Here is a 27,486-nt window from a genome sequence, read left to right on the forward strand (position 1 = left end):
GAACAATTTGAATAAACTACAACTGTTACTATATTTTGTTTAATACATTTAGGAAGTTAAACTAATGCCTACATATTTTTGTATATTTTTAGCCTTCTGCTGGTGTTTTCTATAAAGAAGATAATTATGTCATTATGACAACAGCAGATAAAGAAAAATATAAATGCATACTTCCCCTTGTAGCAAGTGGAGATGAGGTAAGTACTGATAACTCTATTGACAGTAATGGGACATATACATTAAAGTTCTTCCTTGGAAGAATAGCAAGCAAGGGACTAAATCTTAAAATAAAGTTTCCAAAACAGGATATAATTTGAAATACCTGTTTGTTTGTTTTTAAATTAAAGATCACTAATAAACCTGATGTAAATATTTCTTGCTTCTCTGCTTTTGCTTGTTTTCCCTCCCTTCCTCCCCCCCACCCACAACCAAACACATGCATCTAAAATGTTCTTCTCCCTTCTATTTCTATCCTTTAATACAGAAAACTTATAACCTTAATTCTTACAGGAAGAAGAAAAAGATTATAAAGGCCCTTCTCCAGGTGAATTATTGGAACCATTGTTTAAACAAAGCAGTTGTTCATACAGGGTATGTATTTTGTGTACATTTGGCTTTTATTTCAGTAGATCCATGATCTAATCAGTGTGTGTATAAATTGGTACAGATTTGTACCATTGGTTTGATTCTTGTCCCCCGTCCTCCCATAAATCCTTCGTAGAGAATCTACACAGTGTTCTAAAGGCATTCTTTTAGATTGCTTAACATTAGAGCAAGACTCATCCATCTATTGCATATTGCTCTTACTATATATGACTAACCAACATTATATTCCAATCAAATATTTAAATATCCCTTATTACTATATGTTTCAAACTTAGTGTGCTAAAACTCCCTTGTAAGGCCAAACTAGATTAAAATGCAACTGGGAAATGGTTAACGAAATTTTGTTTTAAAATTACAACATAAATAATATTAATTTGTGGTTTTCTAAGATAACATGTGACTTTTTTTCTATTCTAATTTAACACTACTACCTTATATCATTTCTTAGGATCATATTATTGGATATAATAATATGCTGCTACCTATTTACCCATCACATATTTCTCTGTTTAACTTTATTTTACATAATGTTAGAAAATAAATAATTAAGTTTTCAAACTTAATTTTTTGTTTATTCCTTCTTTAATATTTATTGTACTGCATTGTTAGAAATCAGCTATTATTCTAGATACCTAGAAATTTAATAAATTGTTAATTTACATAAGTTATCAGTCATAAACATTTATTAATCAGTCATTTTGTACCAGTTACTAAGTGTTGAGAATACAAAAAGACAGTGTTCAAGGATTTCAATCTAATGGAGAAACAACATGTAAACAAATATATTCAAAGCAAGTCACATATAGGTTTAATAGGAAAGAGTTTTTAAAAGGGAAGGCGCTGTGACTAAGAGGGATTGGGAAAGAATCCCTATAGAAGATGGGATTTTAGTTGGTACTTAAAGGAAGCCAGGGATTCTGAAACTTTCAGAAACACACTTAAGTGTATAATACCTGAAATCTAGATAGTAATATTTTTATCTATTGCACTCAATGGATATTATGCAAAATTATAAATTGCTTATAGGTAAATTTCAAACTTAAAACGGGGTTACATTTGCATATTATTTCACTTCTTAAAGTAGAGTATTCCCTAAGAAGTGCTTTGTAATATATTTTTAATTGCTAAAAAAATTATTTCTAAATTAAGTGATAGGTGATTGATTCTTCTGGGATCTGTTTCACAATGTGCAAGCTGAGCTCTTTTTCCCTCAAAACTTCAATAACAATTCATGGTTTAAAAAAACACACTCTTACTTTAGAATTCAGTAGAGCTATAAAATTTTTTGAAACAATCACTTACCTTTTATTTAAATTGTTACCATCCTAGCCATATTAGATCTCAGAACTCTTATTACAAAGCAGTAATGATCAAAACTATCTGGTACTAGCTAAGAACTGAGTGGTGGATCAGTGGAATAGATTAGGCACACGAAACACAGTAGTAAATGACCATAGTGCTCTAGTGTTTCGTAAACTCAAGGATTATAGCTTCTGGAACAAGAACTCACTATTTGACAAAAAATTCCTGGGAAAACTAAAAGATAATATGGCAAAAACTAAATATAATATAAACATCTTAACACTGGATACCAAAATAAGGTCAAAATGGGCACATGATTTGGACATAAAGCATAATCAAAATACCATTATGCCACAAGTAAATGGGAAACACAAGAATAGTTTATCTGTTAGATCTATGGAGAAGGGAAGAATTTAGGATAAAATAAGAAGGCATTAGGGGATATAAAATGAGTGGTTATGATTATATTTAACTTAAAAGTTTTTGTACAGACAAAACCAGTGCAACCAAGATAAGAACGAAGGCAGAAAGCTGGGAAACAATTTTCATCACAAATATTTCTCATAGAGACCTCATTTCTCAAACCCCAGGAAATCAGCAAAGAGATTAATTGAGGAAATTAACAACTTCAGCAAAATAATAAACCTTAAAATTAGTCTTCAAAAAACAAAACACATGATGTAGTAATAGAAACAGAAATCCCATTCCAAATAATATCTGGGATCAGCCTCCCAAAGCACACAAAAGACGTATAGATTCATTTACACAGCTCTTCTTAAAGAACAAAAGAATAATCTACATAGCTGGAGGAATATATAGTGTTCATGGCTAAGCCATACCAATATACCAAAATTGTTTTACACTTTTAGTGCCAAATCAATCAAATTATCAAGAAAATAGTTTACAGAGATTGATTGGTAACATACATTGATAATAGAGAATAACACTGAATACAACAAAAATCATTTGGAAAACAAAAGATCTAGAATACTAAGGGAAATGATGAAAAAAAGTAAAGATGAAGGAAGAGCAGCATTTTTAGACCTCTATATAATGTATAATATATATAATGAGTCAAATTTATAAGAATACAAGTCATTTGCATCAACTGATGCTGAGTGAAATTAATAGATTATCAGAAGATCTCTGTACACTTCAATGTTGTATGAAGATGTATTCTGATGGAAGTGGATATCTTCAACATAAAGAAGATCCAACTCACTTCCAGTTGATCAATGATGGACAGAAATAACTACACCCAGAGAAGGAACACTGGGAAGTGAATGTAAATTGTTAGCACTAGTGTCTATCTACCCAGGTTACTTACACCTTTGGAATCTAATACTTAATGTGCAACAAGAAAATGGTATTTACACACATATATTGTATCTAGGTTATATTGTAACATATGTAAAATGTATGGGATTGCCTGTCATCAAGGGGAGGGAGTGGGGGAGGGATAATTTGGAAAAATGAATACAAGGGATAATATTATAAAAAAAAATTACTCATGTATATATACTGTGGAAAAAAACTTCTAAATAAAAAATAAAAATACAAGTCATTTCACAACTGATAAATAATCAAAGGATATAAATAGGGAGTTTTTGATGAAGATATCAAAAGTATCTAGTCATATGAAAAAATTCTCTAAATCACATTTGGAACTCAAATCACAGTTGGAGTCAACATTTGGGGAAAAAAAATTTTAATGAATGTTAAAATGTGTCTTTCCATGTTATTGTAAAAAGTAAAATACTATTAATGCTATTGCCAACTCATCAGCTATCCATCTGATAAATTCCTCAGTATCAATTGGAATTCAAAAGATTTCAGTGTTCAGAAATTTAAAAATACGTTGGATTTTTTGTTTGTTTTTTGAAGATTGAATCTTATTGGACTTATGAAGTATGTCATGGAAAGCACATTCGGCAGTATCATGAAGAAAAAGAAACTGGTCAGGTATGTTTTTCTTAAAGTATGATAAAACTATGCCATTTTGGTAATGAAATTGGAATGTCAGTCTCTCTTGTTTTGAATCTCTCAAAAGCAATTATCATCTTTTAATATATGTTCCAAAACCACCTTCTAAGCTATAAGTACTTTGAGTGTAGAAACAATGCCATGCCTTTCTCCAAACCTTTTCTCAGCTATTACCTTTAGCAAAGCTTCTCAGAAATAAGTTAAAAGGAATCTGTAATCTTCTAGTCCAACATATACCTGAAAAAAGAATTCTTAATACAATGTACCTAATGACATCAGCCTTTGTCTGAAGACCTCCATTGAGGAGAAACCACTGTTTTGTAAGGTAGCTCTAAATGTTAGGTTTTCCTGACATCATCTTAATATGTGTCTTAGCAACTTTAATCTGTTCATCCCAGTTCTTCTTTCTGGAACCAAACAAAAAGCTAATTAACCCTTTTACATGACAGTATCCATTCATTTGAGAGTAGGAATAGAAATCAAATGGTAGGGATGTAGATGACCCAGATTGAAGTTGAGCAGCATATGATATAGCCAAAATGGAGTTTAAGGATGGAGGATAATCCTTGTTAATTCATTAGCTACAGAAATGTTTATTTTTTTTTAATTTTGTTTTTAAATACAGAAAATAAATATTCAGGAATATTTCCTTGGGAACAGGATGAAAAAGAGCACATTAACTGAAGCAGGTTTGTCATTGCATAATAATCTAATAGTAAGATTTGAATTTATCTTAAAATATATGTTCTAATAGAAATATTTCTACAATGATCTCAGAAACTCTGAATTATAAAAGTACTAAAACCCAAAATTATTATAAATTATTTTTAAGTCATTTTCTTTTTTATTCTGTTTTGGTAAATACTGATTTTTTTTCCCCTCCACTATTTTTCTATATTTGGAAATTTACAATTATATACACATGTTCAAATATTGTGAAGAAAATTTTTTGAAGTAACTTAGCCAAGTTCTTTAGCAAATATTTTATTCAGGGGGGGAGAAACCCAGAACCTTTCAAAAGATCATTTTTCATTTTAGTCTGAATAGGTGAAAACAATATTTGTCCATCTGAAGACAAAAAGCTATCTTATATGACTGTTTTTTAAAATACATAATTTTTCAAGGAAGTAAAAGTTACTATATGGTAATCAATAAAAGTAAAACTCACATATGTATGTCCTATATTAAAATTTTCTTTCAGAAATATTTAAATGGAAGCCTTTATTGAAGTTTGGAAGAATTCATTTATTTCAAATTTTGGGTTTCTAACTTATTTGAAAACTTTGTATTATTTATAAACTGCATTATAAGTAGCTGCACTTACTTCATTCATTCTTACATTGCTCCATAGAAAAAGAAGAAAAGGAAAATGAGAATTCCAAACAGAATTCAAAGGAGGCAAGTGAAAAATATTGTTTCATTCTTGTTATTCATTGATAGTGAGGCTACTAATTTAAGGAGATGATTTACACAATATTTCTCTTACCAATATTTGGAAGAGGGCAATATCTTCTGTGACTATTACTGAAAACAGTATAAACCATTGACTTAATGTCTTCATGTTGAATTTATTGCTAATTTTTTGTTGTTGTTTTATGTTTTGTTTTTTGTTTTTTTGCTGAGGCAGGGTTAAGTGACTTGCCCAGGGTCACACAGCTAGGAAGTATTAAGTGTCCAAGACCAGATTTGAATTCAGGTCTTCTTGACTTCCGGGCTGATACTCTATTCCTTGTCCCACCTAGCTGCCCCTTTATTGCTATTTTTTTTTTTTAAGTATTTAATAGTGGATAGAGAAAAATATGAAATGGAAAATTGTAATAATCATATGGATCACTTTCTCCACAATAATTTTATAGGGAAAGAGTTCAAAGATCAAAATTATTCCCATTTTAAGGATAAGAAAATCTTATGGAAAGACATAGTCAACAGTTGCACAAAATGGAATAAGCATGGATGGGCTGGAGTCTGTGAGATAATAGGTCCATACCGGGATAGGGAGCTATGATGGCAGAGTGGAAGGGGCAACCCAACCAAACTCCCAACATTTTCCTCCAAACAAGTTACTGCCTCAAATCAAATTTTGGAGCAACAGAGCCAAAGGAAAGTTGGGGTAAGATGTTTTTCCACATAAGACAACTTGGGAAATTATTAGAAGAACTTTTGATACCATAGCAGGTTCTGGCTGAGAGCACACGAGGCCCAGTACCAGGTGTGGGTTTTTGAAGATGATGGTGGCAGTAGAAGCTTCAGGACCTCTCAGCCCAAAGACAGTAAGGGGATTGGAAAATTCATCAGAAATCGATTACACGGGACCCTTTACTGGCTCTGGGTACAAGCCCTGGTACTGTTTGGCAATGCTATTTGCCAAAATATCATTTTGGGTTATAGGTCCAAGGGAGAGGGGAGTTCTTATGGGTAGTTATAAGGGAGCAAGGGACCTGGTCAGAGTTCAAAGGCTAAGAAAAGTTCTAGTACTTGTGGCTACAGAAGAGCAGAAACCTCTCCTAGTTACAGACCTGGAAAGCAGTAGCCACAACTATCTTATAATCACCGAAAATTTGCATACCACTAGAACTAACACTGAAAATGGCAAAATATAGGCCTAAATATTGGGACAGTGGTTCTATATCCCATCATTAGCAGAATTCAGTTAACATTAAAATCTGAAAAAAAGAACTTTATCATAAAAGTTGCTACAGTGGGCAGGAAAGACCAACTCAAAAGATGACAACAATGTAAAAACAACTACAAATAAAGCTTCAAAATGCTAATTGGACACAAACTGAATATGCAGTCCTGAAGTGTTACAGAGATAAAACTGAGAGAAAAAATTGGGAAAAGAAATGAGTGTTTAAAGAAAATTATGAAAAGAGAATTTACAGATTGGTAAGACCAAAAAAAAAAGAAAAACTTAAAAAACAAAATTAGTCAAATGGTAAAAGAAGCACAAAAGTTCATTGAAGAACAGACCTCCTTAAATGGCAGAATAGGCTAACTGGAAAAGTAGTACAAAAGTTCACTGAAGAAAAGAACTTTTTTAAAAATAGAATTAGCCAAATAGAACAAGAATCACAAAAACTCACTGAAGAAACTAATTATTTAAAAATTAGAATTGTGCAAGTGGAAACAGGACACCATAAGATATCAAGAAATAATAAAATAAAGAAATAGAAGAAAATATGAAATGCCTCATCAGAAAAACAAGTGACTTGGGAAATAAGGGAAGAAAATTTAAGAATTATTTAAGAACTATATGAAAGTCATAATTCAAAAAAACCAAACAAACCTAGACATCATATTTCAAGAAATTCTCAAGGAAAACTGCCGTGATAGCTTGAATGCAGAGGTAAAAGAGCAATGGAAAGATTCTGTGGATCACCTGAAACAGATTCCAAGATGAAAATTCCCAGGAATATTATAACTAAATGTAAGTGCTCCCAGGTCAAGGAGAAAGTTTTGCAGATTGCTAGAAAGAAATAATTTAAATGTCATGGAGCCACAGTTAGGATAACACAAGATTTAGCAGTTTCCACAGTAAAGGAACAGAGGGTTTGGAATATGATATTCCAGAAGACAAAAGAGCAAGGATTACAACCAAGAATTACCTACCCAGTAAAACTGAGCATTATCTTTCAAGGGAATGATATAGAGCACTTTCAAACATTTCTGATGAAAAGATCAAAACTGAAAAGAAAATTTAACATTCAGACAAAAAGACATTAGAAAAATCTAAAAAAGTAAACATGAAAGAAAAATCATAAGAGACTTAATATGGCTAAACTTATATTCCTGTGTGAAAAGATAATAAATATTACTCCTAAGAACATTATCATTATTAGGGCAGTTAGGAAGAGTCTACATAGACAAAGAGAAGAGTGATTTAATTGCGTTTGACCTAAAAAATTGGGGGAGAGTTAGGTTCACTGATAAATGGAAGAAGGGAGAGGAAGAACTTAGTCATAAAATAGAAGAAGATTGTAAAATTGATCAGGATCCAATACTACATTGAGACACGTTTGAAACAAAAATGCAAATAATAAAGAGTTAAAGTTAAGGGGCTAGAACAGAATCTATTATGTTTCAGTTGAAGTTAAAAAAAAAAAAAAGCAGGGATAGCAGTCATGAACTTAGAGAAAACAAAAGCAAAAATAGACCTAATTAAAAGAGATGATCAAGGAAACATAATTTTGCTAAAAGGATACCATAAACAGTAAAGGAATGTTTAAAAGTTTTGCAACAAGTTTCTTTCATAAAGCCTTCATTTCCCCAATATATTGAGAACTGAGTCAAATTTATAAAAGGAGCAATTCCCCAGTTGATAAATGGTCATTGAATGTGAAAAAATAGTTATCAGTAAAGAAATCAGTCATTTATGTTACATTTTTTTAAAAATCTAAATCATCATTAATTAGAGAAATTCAAAGTAAAACAGTTCTGAGTTATCATCTTACACTTTCAAGAAATGACAAGTCCTGGAGGGGACTTGGGAAAATATGTATACTAATGAATTGTTGATGGAGTTGTAAACTGATCCAATCATTCTGGAGAATTTAAAACTATGCAGGAAAGACTGTGAACATAGCAATACCACTATTAAGTCTGTGTCCCAAAGAGATCAAAGAAAAGGAAAAGAGACACATCTGTACAAAATTATTTATAGCAGTTCTTTTTGTGGTGGCAAAGAATTGTTCATTGAGGAGATCCACATCAATTGGAGAATGACTGAACAAGTTGTGGTATATGATCGTGGTTGAATACCATTGTGCTTATAAGAAATGACAAGAGAAATGATCTCAAAAAATCTAGGAAGGGGGGCAGCTAGGTGGCGCAGTAGATAGAGCACCAGCCCTGAATTCTGGAGGACCTGAGTTCAAATGTGGTCTCATACACTTAACACTTCCTAGGCAAGTCACCTAACCTCAGCCTCAAAAAAAAAAAAAAAAATCTAGGAAGACCTATATGAACTAACACAGATGAAATGAATACAAAACCAGATCAACATACACATTAACAGCAATAGTGTAACAGTGATCAATTGTGAAAGATAACCTGATCAATGCAAAGATTCAAAACAGTGAAGGATCATGATGAAAAATACTGTCCACTTTCAGAGAAAAAACTGCTAACTTCTGTGTACCAAATTGAAATAATTTGTTCATTTTTTTATTATTTTTTTGCAAAAAAAATTTGAGCTCCAAATTCTCTCTCTCCCTCTACCTCCTTGCAACCTGATAATATAAAATATATTTTGCATGATTTCACTTATATAATTAAAAGGAACTAGAGGGAGAGAGAGAATTTGGAGTTCAAATTTTTTTTAATGTTAAAAATAACACTTTTTCAAAAAATGAGTATTTTCAATTTCAGTAGGCTTGTATGATTCAAAGATATTCAGTAACTTTTTTAAAAAACATAGTAAGATTCACAGCTACACTTCTGACTCAAGACCATTATCTATACGCCATGAAACTTTTTTCTAATATAAAGAGACACATATGTACGCTTATCCATTTATTTCATTCTGTGCAATTCTACAGTTGGAATTATAAAAAGTGCCTAATAAGGAAAATCCATCTACCTATGCAAATAAGAAACTGTTATGAAACTAATAGTCTTAAAACATTGCTTGGGACACTAAGGAATTAAATGGTCACATGGTCAGTTTGTTTCTGAGATAGGACCAGAACCTGAAATGTCCTTACTTCAAGGCCAACCCTTTCTCCCCACCATGCTATGGCTGCCAAAAAAAAAAAAAAAAAAAAGTTTACTTTATATAAAATAGGCACTTTTAAAATACAAAAATTTTTCATGAAATATGTAGACTATAAAAATGAAAACAGGAGTATAAATGAAATTGCAATTTCTTCCCTAACATGAACAATGGCTTAGATTTAATATATACTTCATGTATGTTAAGCATTTTCTTTTTTTTTAATTATTCTTTAAATTTTTATTTTCCCCAGTTAATGTAAAAAAAAATTTTTTTTTTTTTTTTTTTTTGTTGTTGTACACATGCATTCTTTTTTTACATATTTCCCTATGAATCATGTTGGGAGAGAAAAATCAGAACAAAAGGGAAAAAAAAAAACAAGAAAAAGGGAGGGGAAATGAGCATAGTATATATTGATTAGCATTTTCTTATATTCTGTATATGTGCACACATTCTGAGTTTTGGTTGGGGCAGGGATTTGGAAAATAGTTAAAATAATAAAGCATACTATGTACCTTTAAAAACAGACTTATTTTGACATTATTAAACATAAGTAATTATTCAATATTACAATTAAGGTAATTTCATTATTCCATGTAAAACTTGCTTTGGCAGTATTCATATTTAGCTGTATAAGGATACATAAATAAAAAAGCTGGAAGAGATCTTGAAAAAATGCATTTGTGAACTCTTAAGACCATACAGCTATTTCAAGTTTATAAGAAATGTCTTTTGTGGTGGGTTTTTTTCCTTTTGTTTTTAAGATTCCTACTAAAAATATTGAAGGTCAGATGACTCCCTACTATCCTGTGGGGATGGGAAATGGCACCCCTTGTAGTTTGAGACAAAACCTTCCTAGATCAAGTACTGTGATGTATATCTGTCATCCTGAGGCAAAACATGAAATTCTTTCAGTAGCTGAAGTTACTACTTGTGAATATGAAGTTGTCATATTGACACCTCTCCTGTGCAGTCATCCTAAATATAGGTAAGGTATTTAGCATTGCAATCCATCAATCCTAAATATTTACTCTTCTCTTTGTACTTATTATGCACTTATTATGTAGCTTATTATGCCCTTGTACTTGTTTGAATAGATTCAGATCTTCCCCAGTGAATGACATATTTTGCCAATCACTCCCAGGATCACCCCTTAAGCCTCACAATCTGGTAAAGTTGGAGCAACAACAAGAAGTAATGAAGATCCCTTTTAGAAAAACTAAAGAGGTATAAAAATGTCTTGGTGTTAACTTAATGCTATTTTATTCCATGCTTTGTAGTACCGTCTTAATATGACCATGATTTCTATGATTCATTCTTTTTGATGACCTAAACTATTACTTTAAAAAAAAAAAAAAAACGTTAATTTTTAATTTTAATTTTTCTTATTTTAATTCCCCTTTTTATTCCATTCTTTTTTTTTTTGGTCTATAAGTTGAAACCTCAAAAGTTTTTTAGCTTACATATATTTTATTATTAGTGATTTGGAATTAGTGATTAGTGAATTGTCATGTGCATAGCAAAATATACAAGAGGATTCAAAGTATGTAACAATAAATTTCCATTTCAAGAAAGCATATATATCTCATTTCCTATCCTTGCTATTTTAGTTCTACTCCTAACCTCTTTCTTTCCCCCATATATATATATATATATATATATATATATATATATATATATATATATATATATATATATATATATATATATGTTTCCCTCTTTAACCCAATCTTACTTATGTAAGTAGGATTTCAGAACTACCAGCCTTCTTCCTCCATATCACTTTTTCTCTTGTACATCATTCTTATAACATAATTACTGTTTTTGCTTTTTGTAATCACATCAAATTCAGCTCTACACCAGTCTTTCTTTTGAATTTCCCAATTACTCATGACAGTCTTGATATGGTTTACATTTCCATATATAAAACGTAATTTGTCTTTATTGAATACCTTGAAATCAGTCTTTGATGATGGTTCTTATATGTTAAATTTTCTATTGAGTTCAGGTTTGTTTGCATATGCCATTTATTTCTACCTTCCCTCTACTACTACAGAGCTTTAAAAGGTATTTTGAATTTTGTAAGCATCCTATTTAGTTCAGTTCCATTTTTAGCTTCTGATAGAAGCCATACTTTTCCTATGCTTTCTGATTTTAGCATTAAATGGATTTTAACAAATCATTAAAATATCATTTACACACGTCAAAATAACTTGAAAGAAAATGTGCTTATTCTTTATCTAGTAACCAACAGTGTCACTTTGGAAGGAGGGAAAAAAAAATGTATTATCTAATATATAGATTCTTTGAAACATAATATTAAGCATTTCCATTTCAAATGAAATTCTAACCTATCATCTTGATAATGTTCTTAGTACTGCAGCCAATGTGCTATAGTAGAAAGAGTACTAGATTTATATTGAAAAAGTCTTATAGTTGAATTCCAGCTTTGCTACTTCTACCTTTGTGACCTTGGGACCTATTCCCCCTGGAATTTAATTTCTTTATATATATAAATTGGGAGGTAAATTAGATATTGTCTAGTTCCATGTACATCCTGTATAGTCTGTAATTATTATTATTACTGATATTAGTAGGTGACTTCGACTAAGATTGCTGAATAAAATACAGTATTCTTGTGTTTTTCAAGGAAGTAGCAGCATTGATATTGTCTTATAAACCTTGAATTTCAATAAATTAAGTTTTCAAGGAAATGCTTTTAAAATATTTTTTCTAGCATTTATAACATTTCACAAATCCTCAGTATGAATATTTGTTGAGTAGTATTCTAGGTTTCATGAATAGTTAAAACTGACTTGAATTACTGACATTTTTTATAAGTATAGTTTATACATGGCTTTTTCTCCCAAGTTTTAATAAGTAAAGTTAATTTTCAGCTTCATGTTTTAAATTTACATAATTAAAATTCAGGTTCCCTCACTTTCCCTCCCCCTATCAATTTTTCTTATCCTTTTTTTCCCTTCAGCAAAAAATAATATTTTATGTTTGCTTCTTGAGTTTTTTTATATGCTATTAGGTGATATACATCATTTTTATTTAGTGATAACAAAATGGTCTTGACATTTGGGTTTATGAAAGTGAAAACATTATTACAGAAATACAAGTTTAAAATTCTTATTTTCCTTGAAAATTAAAATTTGTCTTCTGTCCAAAAGGAGTAATAGTGATCCTTGTTCATGTTCTAGAAAGCATTGAAAGATTCTAAACAAATCATTGACATGATCAAATCTGTACATAAGGAAAATTGATTTGGTATTTGAAGAGCAAATGAAGAGAAGTGAAAGTTGAGTACAAAAGACCAATTGGAAAGCAGTTATAATCTAAATAGATGGTAATGACCGAGTTACAGGATTGATAGTAAAAATAAAAATTCAGTTTTAAATAAACATTTATTTTACTATGTGCCAAGCATTGTACTATAAATACTGCAGATACAAATAAGAAAAAGATTGTCTCCGCCCTCAAGGAGCTTATAAACTAATGGGGGAAGACAGCACACAAAAGGAAGCTGAAAAGCTGGGGAGGTGGAAGGGAGTACCTTAAACTAAGACTTCATATTCTGAGCAGTTCAAACCAAACAGCTGCAAATGGATAGTGGAGAGTAGATTCTAAAAAATATTTTTTAAACCAAATCACCGTAATGATTTGATTTCTACTTTTTTTTTTTTTAAATACTCTTAAATCTTTGTGTCTGTCTCTTATTCCTAAATTATTTTTCAGAGATACAATTATCATTGAGGAAAAAAAAAATAGCCAACAAGACCATGAGATCTTAGACTTAGAATTTGATGGGACTTTAGCAGCTAGCTAAATTTTCATTTTACAAATGAGGCTGCCAAAACCCAGAAGGTTGAGTTATTTGGCTAAGGTCATAAAAGGAATACATGGTAGAGACAGGAAATGAATCCAAGTATTCTAATTAAATTCTTTTCCTCTTGTACCATGATGTTTCTCTAAGAGTATTTGTATAAGTTTGTGTGTGTGTGTGTGCACATGTGCATGTACATACATATAAAAAAGAAAATAGTACTAAAAGGCATTAGATTTTAAATCAAAACAGTGACCAATCTTGACTGTAGGACTAGTGGTAACACTTTTCTTCCAGAAAGAAAAGGGGAACCCTTTCTCCCTGAATAGAGATGGGAGGGTCATGTATGTTTCACATTTCACATATTTTTGAATTTTTTTAATGTATCAGTCGGTTTTGCCTTTCTTTTTTTTCTTCTTTTAAAAATACTGTTTGTCATAGGAATGGCTCTTTGAGAGGAGAATAAGAAGAAATAAAAGGGTACTTTGGAAACATTAAAAAAAAATGACAAAAAAATTTTTAAAAGAAAATGTGTAGATAGCATCCACCTTCATTTTGGTTGAACATTTATATATCCTGCTCATATCTTGAATGTTTCAACCTAGACACTGCTTAAACAATTTCAGTAAAACATGGATCCATACCATGGTGTTGTCTGCTTGTTTGGTGCCCATCTCATGGTGTTGACTACAAAGATCTCTTATAAATAAATCCAATATAACTTGGACCAATTACTCTGAAGGAGGGAGGGAAAGGTGGTAGATAGCTGGTCTAGAAATAGGCAATGTATTATCAGATATGACCATTGTTTAAGTTGATTTTGTTTACCTATACTTCTTTGTGTAGAGAGGATTCTTTGAGAGGCCATGGTATTTGGGGAGTGACAGTTCTTGTGGGGGTTAAGGGGAGCATTAATGTAACATTTTAAAACTGTACATTGAGAACCTTTAAAGATTCATGTGCTTAATTTTAGGAAGAAGTGCATTCAACTAAAGAAGACAAATTAACCCCCGTTCCAAAACCAGTTGCTCTTGGCACTCATCAACTTCTCACTGTTGGAACAACACACATCTCCAAATTGACTGATGACCAACTTATAAAAGAATTTCTTAGGGGCTCTTACTGTTTTCATGGGGTGAGGAATGAATAAACTCTTAAATGAAGAATTTAATTTTTCTAAGGACTTGCTAACTATACATTGACAGGATTAAAAATTGAAATATTTGCTTGTTTTTAGGAAACTTACAATTTTCTGAGAAACTTCCAACAAGAATTTTTCTATTAAAATTGGCTAATAACCAAAATGTAACTTAAAGGGATTTTTACTTTGTCAATTCCTGTGTTAACTCTCATCTTAAGCAAAAATCAATTACTTTGAAAAATCGCATATGAACCAGAACAACTTTCATGATTGACAAATCAGTTTATTTTTTATCTTAATTTAAATTGCAAGATTTATTTGAATTCTAATTTTTGAGTAGGGAATCAGGATTAAGTAAACATAACCATTGCCCTGCTGGGTGACCCTTTTTTTGAACCTTGGTGTAAAGCCCAAAATTCCATGTCTCCCACCACCCCACTTACCCTACTGGTGTGCCCTGGGCCAGTGGAAGGGGGAAGGGACTGGGAAAAGCTCAGACTAACAGCTATGCTTAAGTGCAGTAAATTTTATTAGACTCTGATATTGTCTCTGGTTATGAATCTATAAAAGATATTAAAGAAAGTACACTAAAGTGGAAAATTTTAATATTTTTAAACTTGTTTTCCTAAAATATGCTACTTTATTGCCTAAATTAGTTTGTACTTAATGATTAAAATAGCAGCTGTATTATATGTATTCCTGCTGACACAATAATAAAAAATGAGAAGAAAACAGGGAAGGTGCATTCTGGTTTAATATTGTCGATATTTCCATCATGAGCTATATTCTTGTCTGTATTCATATACTTTATTATCATATTTCCATAATGGAAAAACATTTTGTTAAACATCTCTTCTACAGTGTAAGTAGAATTGATTTCATTGTATTTCTCACCTATACTGAGAGAACCTTGAAATTGTTATTAACATTTTTTTTTTTTACTATCTCTTAGGGTGTAGGTTGGTGGAAATACGAATTTTGCTATGGCAAACATGTACATCAATACCATGAGGTATGGAATAGTATTTATATTATTATACCACAGATAAATTAAAGTGTTTTTCTTGTTTGTTATTTTTATGAAACAATTTATATCATTGGAAAAAGCTGATTAGATCATCTATACAGTCTGAAAGATGAAGGTCTGGCTTTTGATTTTAACCAGTCACTTTAAAGTTTGCTATTAGCATCATTTATCACTGTAAGCATATAAAATTGATTTTATATATGGGAATGAAAATCTTCCATTGGGCATTGAATTGTAATGGATAAAGGGATGGAGTTGGAACCAAGAGGACTTGGCTTCAAATTTTGCTTTTGGTTGGATATATGACTAGGGCAAGTCATTCTCTAAGCCCCAGTTTGCTTACTAACAAAATAAGAATGATAATACCCATCTTACATAAAGGGCAGGTAGGTGAGACTGGATTGTGCACCAAGCCTGGAGGCAAGAAAGACTTGCATCAGACTTGCAAAAAGCAGCCTCTGATACTTTTTGGCTGTGTAACTTTGGGCAAGCCACTTAACCTCTTTTTGCCTTACTTTTCTCATCTTTAAAATGTGGATAATAATAGCATCTACTTTTCAGAATTATGTTATTATGTTAGGATCAAATGAGACAATAATTGTAGGCACTTAGCACAGGACTTTGTATATAATAAATATTGTATAAATGTTAGCTATTATAGCTAGCTTTAACTGTTATGAGACTCAAAAGAGGTAATTTTGTAAACACACTTTGCAAACAGATGAAATAGGAAGCTGACATATCAGCATAGTTGATAAATCTGGGTAAACCAAGCCATTTACTCTGAAAATAGATCCATCATATTCATTAAAGTCATGATACCAATAATTACTATAATTATGTAATGTCGGAGAAACTGAGCAAGATAGAGATTAGAAAGTATTTAATACAAAATTTATTAAATGGAGAGATTTACTGGGACCAAATGGATCCAGGACTGACTGAGACTTATCATCTCAAAGAATCCAGCCTTGAATATTGGATACAACATTCTTTTATAGGGTAACAAGAACTATGACATAATGGGGGAGGTACCTGCATGGGCATGACCTAATGGGGGAGGAACCTAGGATGAGGTATTGGGGAGGCTCCTAATATTCTAATGATATCTAAAATAGATAAAGACCCATATCCCATCTTTAAGAGGGAATGATTGTAGCCTAAGGTCTAAGATATAAGTAAGACCTTTATCCTAACATTAAAAGGGAATGATTATAACTTGAGGCAGAGTAACTGAATAGGACAATTAGGGAAACTGGTTCAGGACATTAAAAGGGAACTGTGGCACAACTGCTATATTTGTAAGCCATTAAAATTGCTATTGTTTTATATACATTATCTCATTTGAGAAAAAGTGAATAGTTCTTAAATTAGTCATTATTCCCTTCTATTGTATTTTATATTTTGTTAAGCACCACTGTGCCAAGTATATTTGGGGATACAATGACCCCAAAAAAAAAAATTTACTTTTTTCAAAAAGTTTATATTACATCAGGTAATACAAGATAGAAAAAACGATTGATTGATAGAACATTTATAAGTGCTTATGATGTGCAAGAACAGAGAGAGTAGACTAACTTGCCGAAACCATAGAGAATAAATGGATAATGAGGATAAAAAGATAGATTAAGGCTAGATTGTGAAGGGATTTAAAAGTTACACAGAAGAGATTATATTTTTATCCTATAATCAGTAAGAAACCATTGGAATTTGAGAGAAGGAACTAGGGAGTAAGTATTCATGGAAAATAAATTTTGCATTCAAGGTGGCAGCTTTTTATGTTTCAACCTTTTTTGTGTTATATAGTATTTTCCTCTTTTGTGGCTTTTGTGGAAAAAGTTTTTTGGGTTTTTTTTTTTTTTTTTTTTTTTTTTATCTGAGAAAATGTGGGTAAGGGAAGAAAATACTTTTCTGATGATAAAAAACAATTTTATATGGAATTGTTAAGCTTTAGATTTAGGGAGCCAAAATGAGATTATGGTTTCTGGTGGTCAGGGAGTTAAATGATAAGGTCTAGTGGCAAGTTCGGGGTTCAGGGAACCAACTGAAGAGGTTTGGCTCCCCTGCAACCCCTTGGGATTTTGTGCAAGGGTAGAGAGTTTTGGGGACTCCCTTCTGGCGGCGCAGAGGTTCTCTGTAAACAAATTTACAGACCTGAAAACCTAGATTGATAAAAGAGATTATTATGGGGATTGGAAGATTAGAAATTCTGACAGAGAGGCATAAAGTCTGGTTAGGGAAATAGGCGAGGGTAAAGAGAAGGTGGCACTGGAAAGAATATTCCAGTGGACAGAGACTCCTTGGCATCCCAAACATGGAGCTGGCATTTTTGGAACCTCTGCAAAGAGAGGATTTTAGTTTGGCTCTTTCATATTGAATATCTTAGAGCTATTGAATATCTTGAGCTTCCACAGCTCAAGTTGGCTATAGCTGGGGGGTTGCTCTTAATGGGGCTAAGTATTGCTTGAATTGAATTGAATGGAAGATCTACATTTGAATAGGGTTGAAATTCTTTAGCTCCAGACTCAACCAGCCTTACCTAAGTAAACCACTTTATCTGATTCCCTGGAGCTCTCTCCCTGAGCTAGGGTTGAAGGAGAGTTTCTCCTTCTAGAATTTTTAGAGTTTCGGGGTCCCCTCTTCAGAATGAGTCTTTTTCCAGGTTAGGCAAGGTGTCTTAAAATTTTTAGGAAGAACCATTCCCTTCTCCCACCCCATATAAAAGGAAGTGGGCAAACAAGGGATTATATGGTTATGGTAGGAATGAAAGGAAAAAGGGAGAGGAAAAAAAAAATCATAGGCTCATTAAGGAATCTTTTAAAAAAAAAAAAAAAAAGAAAAGAAAAAGCAGAACAAAAGCCGGAAAGAAACATAGACAAACAAACTCTGAAGGCTACAGAGTGAATTTATTATATATTCTCTAAGAAAAACAAGCTGCACATAATGAAAATCGATCTGCAGTTTCATGTACAGTCCTCTTTTTAATAATCAGTTCAGAATAATACCAGACAAATAAAGCATTGACCTACTATTATTTATTGAGTTATTTGCCAGATTAGCAAGTGTGTGCTGATTAAAGCACTAAAATAATACAAAGTTGTATTTAATGCAGTATTGAGCATTTAAGTGACAAAAAGTGATATCAACAATAATAGCAAAGTTCAGAGAATGTGATATAAGAGTGGATTGGATCAATTAGGGAAGGTATTATATAAGAGATGGGATGTGAGCTGAAAAGTCAAGGATAGAATTTAAATAAAAAGACTTTGACAAAGGGCATTCAGAGTAAGGTAAATAATATGAGTAAAGTGTTGACATTACAAATGAGTATAATATCTGAAGAGGAATAGTTGTAGATAAAATTGGAAAAGTTGGCTGATACCAAGTTACAAAGGGCCAAGTTATGAAGGCCCTGAATTTCAGGCTGAGGAATTTGGACTTTGTTCTTTAGGAATTAGAAAGCTATTGAAGATGTTTAACTGGAAAAGCAGCATTATAAAATCAACTACCTTAAGAATATTAGATTGGCTATGTGCTGTCAAAAAAAAAAAAACAATTATAATTATAAAATTAATTTTAAAAAAAGAATATTAGATTGGCAATGTGAAATTTTTTGTGCCCAAACAATTATAAGTAGCCAGAAGTGAAATAGGCTGCCTCAGGGATTAATGGACAACCTCCTCATTTGCGATCATCAGTGTTGAATGACCATGTTAGATATATAGTGGAGGGCTTCTTATTTAGGTCTGGATTGTACTATTGGCTAATATTAATTAATCCGTGTGTGTGTGTGTGTGTGTGTGTGTCAAAAATTTGTGAGACATCCATTGCAGCTGGATTTATTACAAGAGAAATAAACATGAATGTAGAATTCCTATACAGGTGCAAGGGGTTCATAGTCCAAACAGAAGCTTGCTTATTTATGAAATTTCAACAAAGGGAGAAGAAAGATCATCAATCTCTTCCTAAATGGAAGTGACATGAGAAGAGGAAAAGAGCAGTAAGAATGGGGAAAAGACTAATCCATTCTGAAAGAGGAAGAAAAAGGCTATGGCAAAAGTCATATTCTTTCCTTTGGGAACTACTAGACTATTGAAGTAGAATGGTCTGCTTATCTACAAAGGTCCCAGCTGCATAAAGTTTCTTAGTCTGGTTTATACTGAACCTTTCTAACTGATTTGACTCCCAAGGACTTAAGGGAAGTCCCACAAGGGGTGCAAATAACAGGGTTTGTCAGCTCAGGACAGACTTTGTCTTGAACACACATGTTCAGGGCCTCCTACATACTCTAGGACCAATGTTTCTGGAAAATATAGCAGCTCAAGAAGATAAGTTCAGGGGACCCCTTAGCATCACTCAGGTCCCTTTCAACCCCAAAATTCTGTGATTGTGTCTATAGGAGGATTGGAAGGGAAAGGGGCCACTTAGCAGATAATTACTGTTGTCAAATAAATTGTACTTATACTGAGCTCTTTACATTAATTTATCTATCATTGGAATCTGAAAACTGTACTTTAAAGTTGATCATTGTAAAATGATTTCCCCAAAGCTACACATTTAGTGAATTTAGTGAATTGTCCTAAGTCAGTGCTTTCCCCCCACTTCATTACAACTTATTACATGTCAATAAAAAGTAAGTGAAAATACTAAGATATAGAAGAAGATAGTATCCAAGGAGCCAGAGGTTTGTAGTCTGGATGACTAGCAGACTGGTAGTGCCATTAATGAAAAAATAATTTGAAAGGGGCATCTAATTCAGAATGAAGATGGTAAATTTTGGATGTATTAAATTTTAGGAATGGCTCTCTGCATGGATTTATTCAGTAGATAGTTGTCAGTATAGCACTAATGATCAAAGCCAGTAAGAAAAAAAGGATACAACTCATCAATATAAATGTGATATTTCCAACTGTAAAACCCATCATAAGCATTTTTCCATATTCTAGGATAAGGAAAGTGGAAAAACATCTGTGATTGTGGGAACATGGAACAAAGAAGAGCATATTGAATGGGCAAAGAAGAACACTGCTAGAGCCTTTCTTCTTCGAGACGACGGTACACAAATAGTTAGGTAAATTCCGAAGAAGAAAAAAGAAAAATCAGAGGTTGATGTTGAAAGTAGGAATGTTTTCATTTGCAACCTCAAGATTTCTAATTTCTCACTTAGGATGTTATGTTATATTAAAATCTCCAAGACACAGACTAATATGTAGCTGCTCTGGTGTTCTCCTTACTATATTCCTTTGGACTGGGTCCAGAGGATCTCTCTGCTTAATATCAGTGTTATAGTGAGGGTCCCATACATTTGGTACCTTTTCTTCTTTAAAAGGGGTGTCCTATACCTTAACTGATCTCCCTTGATCATCAAATTTCATAACTTGTTCTTCCTGCTGGTCTTCAGCTACAGTATGGCAGATTTTTTTGACTGCATTTTCTTTTTTTGCCTCTCAGGTTCTGGGAGTTGATTGATTAGATTGAAAGTCTCTGGTTTCTGAAGGTGCTAGATTTTCTAGCTTGTTAGAAATCTGGCTTTTTAGTCATAGGAATAATAGGTATAAACCTTTTTGTTTTTTCTTTTTCATATGGATGTGTGATTTGAATTGTAAGTTGTCTAACTTGAGCTGGTAAGTAAACTTAATAAAGTTTTAAAAGGATATATAAATTAACAAAAACAGGAAATGAGATCTTAACAAATCTTTTTGTGAATTAAACAACAGCAGCAAGAATAACAATAAAATTTATATTAGTTATTTTGTGTTATGCTAAGTTTTTTAACTTCTATCTTTGATCCTCACAACAACCCTGGTAAATCATTGCTATTATTATCTCCATTTTGCAGATGAGGAAACTGAAGCAAACAGGGTTAAGTGACTTGTCCTTACTGTGTTACCCTTACCACAGTAAGTGTCTGAGGCTGGATTTGAACTCAGGTCTTTCTGACTCCAGCCGAGCCCTTAATCCACTATGTCACCTAGCTGGCAAGAGCAGTTACATGACTTGTCCAGGGTCATAGTAGTTATTTGGAAAGACAGAATTTGAAAATGGGGCCATTGGTTGTTCAGCTTTTCAAACTCAGCATTTTATCCCATAATGCTTTGAAAATAAATAAACTTTTCACTAGTAAGTCATATTTATTTATTTATTTGTTTGTTTGTTTTGAGGCTGGGATTAAGTGACTTGCCCAGGATCACACAGCAAGAAAGTGTTAAATGTCTGAGTGCAGATTTGAACTCGGATCCTCCTGAATTCAAGGCTTGTGTTCTATCCACTGCACCACCTAGCTGCCCCCATATTTATTTTTTTTTAAGTCATATTTATTTAAAATCTACAATCCAGAAACACTGGTGGCCCTTCCAGTAAGATCAAGTATAAAGCAAGAAAGTCCATTATCACCATTTAGTTACTTGATATTTTGTTAGCCCTAGAATTACTGGTCTGCCAATAGCATAAGAAAAAAATTGAGAGAACAGAGAAGAAAAAAATTAGGATTTTTACAGAAACATGGTTTACTTAGAGAACCCTAGAGAGTTATCCACCCCCAATATGAAACAGTAACTTCTATAAAGTAGCAGAATATAAAGTAAACCCACAAGTGTCATTAGCCTTTTTGTATATTTAGGTGGCATAACAGGACACTAGACTTGGAGTCAAGAAGACTGGAAATCAATTCATTCTTCAGACATTTTTTAAAAGTACATTTAACATACCCAGATGGGTATGTTACAATGGCAGCTCCTTTCTCTAGGTGCCTGCTGAGATCCTTTCCAAAAATATAGTTCCATGATTCACTGTAGTAGACTCCCAGATATTTGTATATCTGTAGTCACTTTGAATGGAACTATTTCTCTTTCTCTTCTCATGTACTTTTAGATTTATAAAGTACTTTACAGTTATATTTCATTTGACCCTCACATCAAGTCTATGAGGTACTATTGCTATCCCCACTTTTTAGATGCAGAAACTGAGACTAGGAGAGTTCAAGTGACTTGCCCAGGGTCATGCCTAAGAAAATGGAAAAGGAATCTTATGTACATTTTTTTTGTTTATTTGTTTAAAGCTTTTTATTTTCAAAACATAGGCACCGATAATTTTTTTCAGCATTGACCCTTGCATAATCTTGTGTTTCAGATTTTCCCCTCCTTTCCCCTACTCCCCTTCCCTAGATGGTAAGCAATCCAGTATATGTTATATATGTTATACATGTTAAAATATATGTTAAATCCAATATGTATAAAGATATTTATATAATTCTCGTGTTGCACAAGACAAATCAGATCAAAAAAGAAAGAAAATGAGTAAGAAAACAAAATGCAAGCGAACAACATTAAAAAGAATGAGAACATTATGTTGTGATACACACTCAGTTCCCACAGTCCTTTCTCTGGGGCTCTGATGGCTCTCTTCGTCACAAGATCATTGGAACTGGGTTCAATCATTTCATTATTGGAAAGAGTCACATTCATTAGAATTGATCATCATATAATATTGATGCTGCCATGTACAGTGATCTGGTTCTGTATAGCAATTCTTTTTGGTATAGAAAAGTACTGAAAACCAAGGAAGTGCCCATCAGGTTATGACATAAATATAAAGGAATGTTATTGTACCTAAGAAATGACAAAAGGGATAAATTCAGAAAACTCTGGTTTAAGGCTAATTTTTTTCTTTTAAAATATACTTTGTAAGCTAAATGTTATACTAGTTCAAAACTGTCCTCCTTTCCTTCACTTTAACAACACTTATTTTCTTCTCTTTTGGTAGGATGGTATCACATTTTTATGGGAATGGAGATATTTGTGATTTAACTGACAAACCAAGACACGTCACTGTAAAACTAAAGTAAGTTTAACATTTGAGTCATCCACTGCATCACTTAGCTGCCCCCCCTCATATATTTTTATCAACTGTCTTTTGTACAAGATTTTTGTAAATAGAGAATATACTTCCAAAAATAAGTCCTATTTAATTACATAAGATCTTTGTTTTTTTTTTTTTTTTTTTTTTTTTTTAATCCCCTAATTTTAGTAAAGCCCTTTTGTGGGTTTTGGTTTGGGGTTTTTTTTTGCTGAGGCAATTGGGATTAAGTGACTTGCCCAGGGACACAAATACAAAATGTTAAGTGTTGGAGGCCAGATTTAAACTCCAGTCCTTCTGACTTCAGGGCTAGTGCTCTATCCACTGCACCACCTAGTTGTCCCTATGGTTTATTTTATAGCTTAAAACAAGCATAAGTCTATAGTTTATAATATATTTTGTGTGTGTGTTTATTTTAGATGTAAAGAATCAGAATCACCTCATGCTGTTACTGTATATATGTTAGAGCCTCATTCCTGCCAGTACATTCTTGGGGTAAGTATAACAGATGTCATGAATTCAATCTTGGGTCAAGTCTAGAATCTAAATTAAACCCTTGGGCTGCCTACAAGGAGCATCTAGACTATATTTTCATGTTCAAAAGAAACTTTTCATAAAAAACCATAAAAAACCTTAAAGGCTACCTCATTGTACAGATTTCTCCATACCTAGAGTATTCATCCTCTTCTGCTCTGCCTACTAACTTCCCTAGTTTCCTTTAAGTCCTAAGATCCCTTTTTTTTATTAGAAGTCTTCCCCAATCTCCTTTAATTTTTGCCCCTTCCCTCTGTTAATTACTTCCTATTTATATTGAATATAGCTTGTTTTCTATTTGTTTGCATGTTGTCCCCCCCCCATTAGATTGCAAGCTCCTTGAGTGCAGAGACTAGCATACTTAATAAATGTTGATTGATTAATTGATTGAATCTGAGAAGTTAAATAATTTACCAGGATTATATAGCTACTTTATTCTAAAATAGGAATTCAGGATTACCTATTTAGAAGGCCACCATTCCACTTAGAGCACCGCTGTCAGTTTTTCCCCAACATTATTGCAATTTTTAAAACACTTGCTCATGTCTATATCCCATATAAGTAGAAAGCCCTTCTGAAATTACTTTACTTTAAGTTACCTTTCTTTGAAAAGAAACTAGGGGAAGGGAGAAAGAGAGATGGAGGGTAATCCCTATTCTCAAGAAGTAAACATTACATCAGTAAACATTCAAGTACCACAGTATATTCACTTTTGAAGATTAAAAATAAATAAATAAATAAATAAAGGCTAACAACATTCCCTGTCCTTTTGGAGGAGATAACAAGCAAAATAATATATACAAACATGTTATATGTTGAATGAAAATAATTAACAAAAGGAAGGTATAAAAATGAGGGATTGAGAATCTTCCTATAAAAGATGGAATTTTGGTTCAGATTTGAAGTCAGGGAAGCCAAAAGTGGGGAGATAAGGAGGGAGAGAATTCCAAACATGAGGAACAGCCAATGAACATGCCAGGAGCTGAGAGAGAGATGTCTTGTTCATGGAACCCAGGGGGGTCAGTCACTGGATCAGAGAATATATGGTGGAGAGTCAGATGTAAAAAGTCTGGAAAGAAGGAGTGGGCTGGGTTATAAAAGGCTTTAAATGCCAAACAGAGCATTTTGTATGATTCTGGAGGTAATAAAGAGCCACTGGAATTTATTAAATGGAGGATAGCATGGTCAGATCTCTGCTTTAGCACCTTAGTGGCTAAATGCAAAATAGATTGGAATGGGAAGAGACTTGAGGCAGCAGACCCACCACCAGGCTATTAATAGTCCATTGTTTTTTCCCTTTTGCAGAATATTTTTTTTAATTGGATGAAACCAAATATGTAGGAATACAAATGAAAAACAATTATGCTAAACTACAGTTCTATTTTTAAAAAGAAAATAGACCCCCTTTAAAAAGAAAATAGGAACCCATGATCTAAAGAAGTGATTTGATTCCATTAACCTATCAGGTCCTGTGCTTTGATTGACTGGGGCAGTAATTGTGCTATTGTGTTACTGCCTCTCACCATAACTCTCACTTGGGAACAATAGGATATAATTCAAGGTAGTGCAGATAAAATTAGGAATTCAGTATGGGGCCATGGCTCAGAGAGAAGTAAATATATCACACTGGTGTGCACATATTCTCTCTCAGTCTCTTTCTCTCTGTGTCTCTCTATTTCACTGACTTCTTTGTCTCTTTTTAAAAAATCTCTAATAAAAGTTTTTTTTATTTTTCAAAATACATGCAAAGGTAGCTTTCAATATTCACGCTTGCAAAATCTTGTGTTTCATATCTTTCTCCTTTCTTCCCCCTCACATAGACAGCAGATAATCCAATATATGTTAAACACGTGCAGTTCTTATATACATATTTCCACAATTATCATCCTGCACAAGAAAAATCAGATTCAAAAAATAATAATAATAATAAGGGGAAAAAAACAACAATAACAATAAAGGTGAAAAAACTATATTGTGATCCACACTCACTCCCCACAGTTCTCTCTCTTTCTGGGTGCAGATGACTCTCTTCATCACAAGTCTATGGGAACTGGCCTGAATTACCTCATTGTTGAAAAGAGCCAAGTCCATCAGAGTTGATCATCACATAATCTCATTGTTGCTGTGTACAATATTCTTTTGGTTCTACTCACTTCACTTAGCATCAGTTCCTGTAAGTCTCTCTAGGGCTCTCTGAAATCACTCTGCTGATCATTTCTTATAAAACAATAATATTCCATAGCATTCATATGCTATAACTTATTCAGCCATTCTCCAACTGATAGTCATCCACGCAGTTTCCAGTTCCTTGCCACAGGTATAAGTTATTAAAAGCTTGCACCAAAGTGGTAAACGTGTTAGAGGGGGAAAGGACATATATAGGAAAGATGTTATAAACATGGATTCAATAGACAGTTTGTTAATTACACTTATAATTCTCCTTCATAGCAGAAAGAGCTGGGCAAACTTTGTACCTTTGAACACCTGCAGTAGAAAAGATAATCATTTTCTTGCCCATTTGTCCCCTTGACATCTAAGAATTCCCTTATTTTCCTTATTGAGAATAAGAAATAAAAATAGAAAAGTATTTTACGTTATCCCCTCAATAACCTTAAGAGGTATATTGACTTTTCTACATAATTAGAAAACCAAACCAATAAATATCTAAGTTCATTTACTATCAAATCCATGTTTAGAATTCATAGTATATGTTTCTTCTACTCTTGAATTTCATAATTTTATGCTTATAAAAATAAGGAGCTACTTTTTCAAAAGGCCTTTTAACTCTTTAAATTAATATTAACTGTGGCATTAGATTCATGAAAGAGCATGGTGTAATTTTTTTTAACCATCCTTATAAATAAGAATTTATCATCCTAAAGCTGGGTTTTCCCTGACAGGTAAACTGAGATTATTATCTAGACAATTCAGACCAAAGCCTCTTTAGTCTGTTTTTACGTCAATTATCTATATTGTTATTTTGTCATAGTTTTTAATATTCATTGCAGGTAAAGACCTGGCCTCTAGCTCCTTTAGCTATCCATACCTCTATTTCCTGCTCCAGAGAGTTGACTTTTATTCCTCTCATATCTGAATATATTCACGTTAGGATGTCATTTATGATAGAACAAACCAAAGATCACCTAAGGATTTTTAGCAAAATGGCATGTCAAAGTTGAGACTGCCAAGTTACCCAAGAAGGGTTATATACCACCTCAGGTTAGAAAGTTGGTAAATCTATTATTGTTTTACTGATCTTTATCTTCAAGATTTATTTTTGAAGCTAAAGCTAAAAATTAAAACCTAAACAAGACACAAACTTTAGGCATTTTAAAAATACTTCTCCAATGAGTTTTGACAAATTCAAAAGAAACAATCTGAAATGGAAATATGAAGAAAGGATATAAATCTGAATTATTAAGTAGCATAAGTTTTATAAACTATAGCTCAATTGGAGGAAAAAATTTATATCACCAGATGTTTTACAGAAGAGTGAACTA

At 32.5% G+C, this 27,486-nt stretch overlaps 2 protein-coding genes across 3 annotated transcripts in view; one reads left to right on the forward strand and one right to left on the reverse strand.

Annotated features, from left to right (window-relative positions):
* LOC141554703 (ankyrin repeat and SOCS box protein 3-like) overlaps positions 1-27,486 on the reverse strand; it is a 437,022-nt gene that overhangs the window by 112,318 nt on the left and 297,218 nt on the right. The window lies entirely within an intron of this gene.
* Positions 1-27,486, forward strand: part of LOC141554701 (endoplasmic reticulum lectin 1-like) — a 38,515-nt gene that overhangs the window by 6,937 nt on the left and 4,092 nt on the right. For both annotated transcript variants that reach the window (XM_074286913.1, XM_074286911.1), the window contains 12 exons: positions 93-197; positions 511-591; positions 3,793-3,870; positions 4,517-4,580; positions 5,243-5,289; positions 10,366-10,589; positions 10,699-10,828; positions 14,404-14,565; positions 15,524-15,583; positions 20,545-20,669; positions 23,360-23,437; positions 23,872-23,947. In XM_074286913.1, coding sequence (XP_074143014.1) covers positions 93-197; positions 511-591; positions 3,793-3,870; positions 4,517-4,580; positions 5,243-5,289; positions 10,366-10,589; positions 10,699-10,828; positions 14,404-14,565; positions 15,524-15,583; positions 20,545-20,669; positions 23,360-23,437; positions 23,872-23,947 — 1,230 coding nt within the window. The remainder of the gene's footprint in view (positions 1-92; positions 198-510; positions 592-3,792; positions 3,871-4,516; positions 4,581-5,242; positions 5,290-10,365; positions 10,590-10,698; positions 10,829-14,403; positions 14,566-15,523; positions 15,584-20,544; positions 20,670-23,359; positions 23,438-23,871; positions 23,948-27,486) is intronic.

Source organism: Sminthopsis crassicaudata, chromosome 2, assembly GCF_048593235.1.
Source record: "Sminthopsis crassicaudata isolate SCR6 chromosome 2, ASM4859323v1, whole genome shotgun sequence".
NCBI lineage: Eukaryota > Metazoa > Chordata > Mammalia > Dasyuromorphia > Dasyuridae > Sminthopsis > Sminthopsis crassicaudata.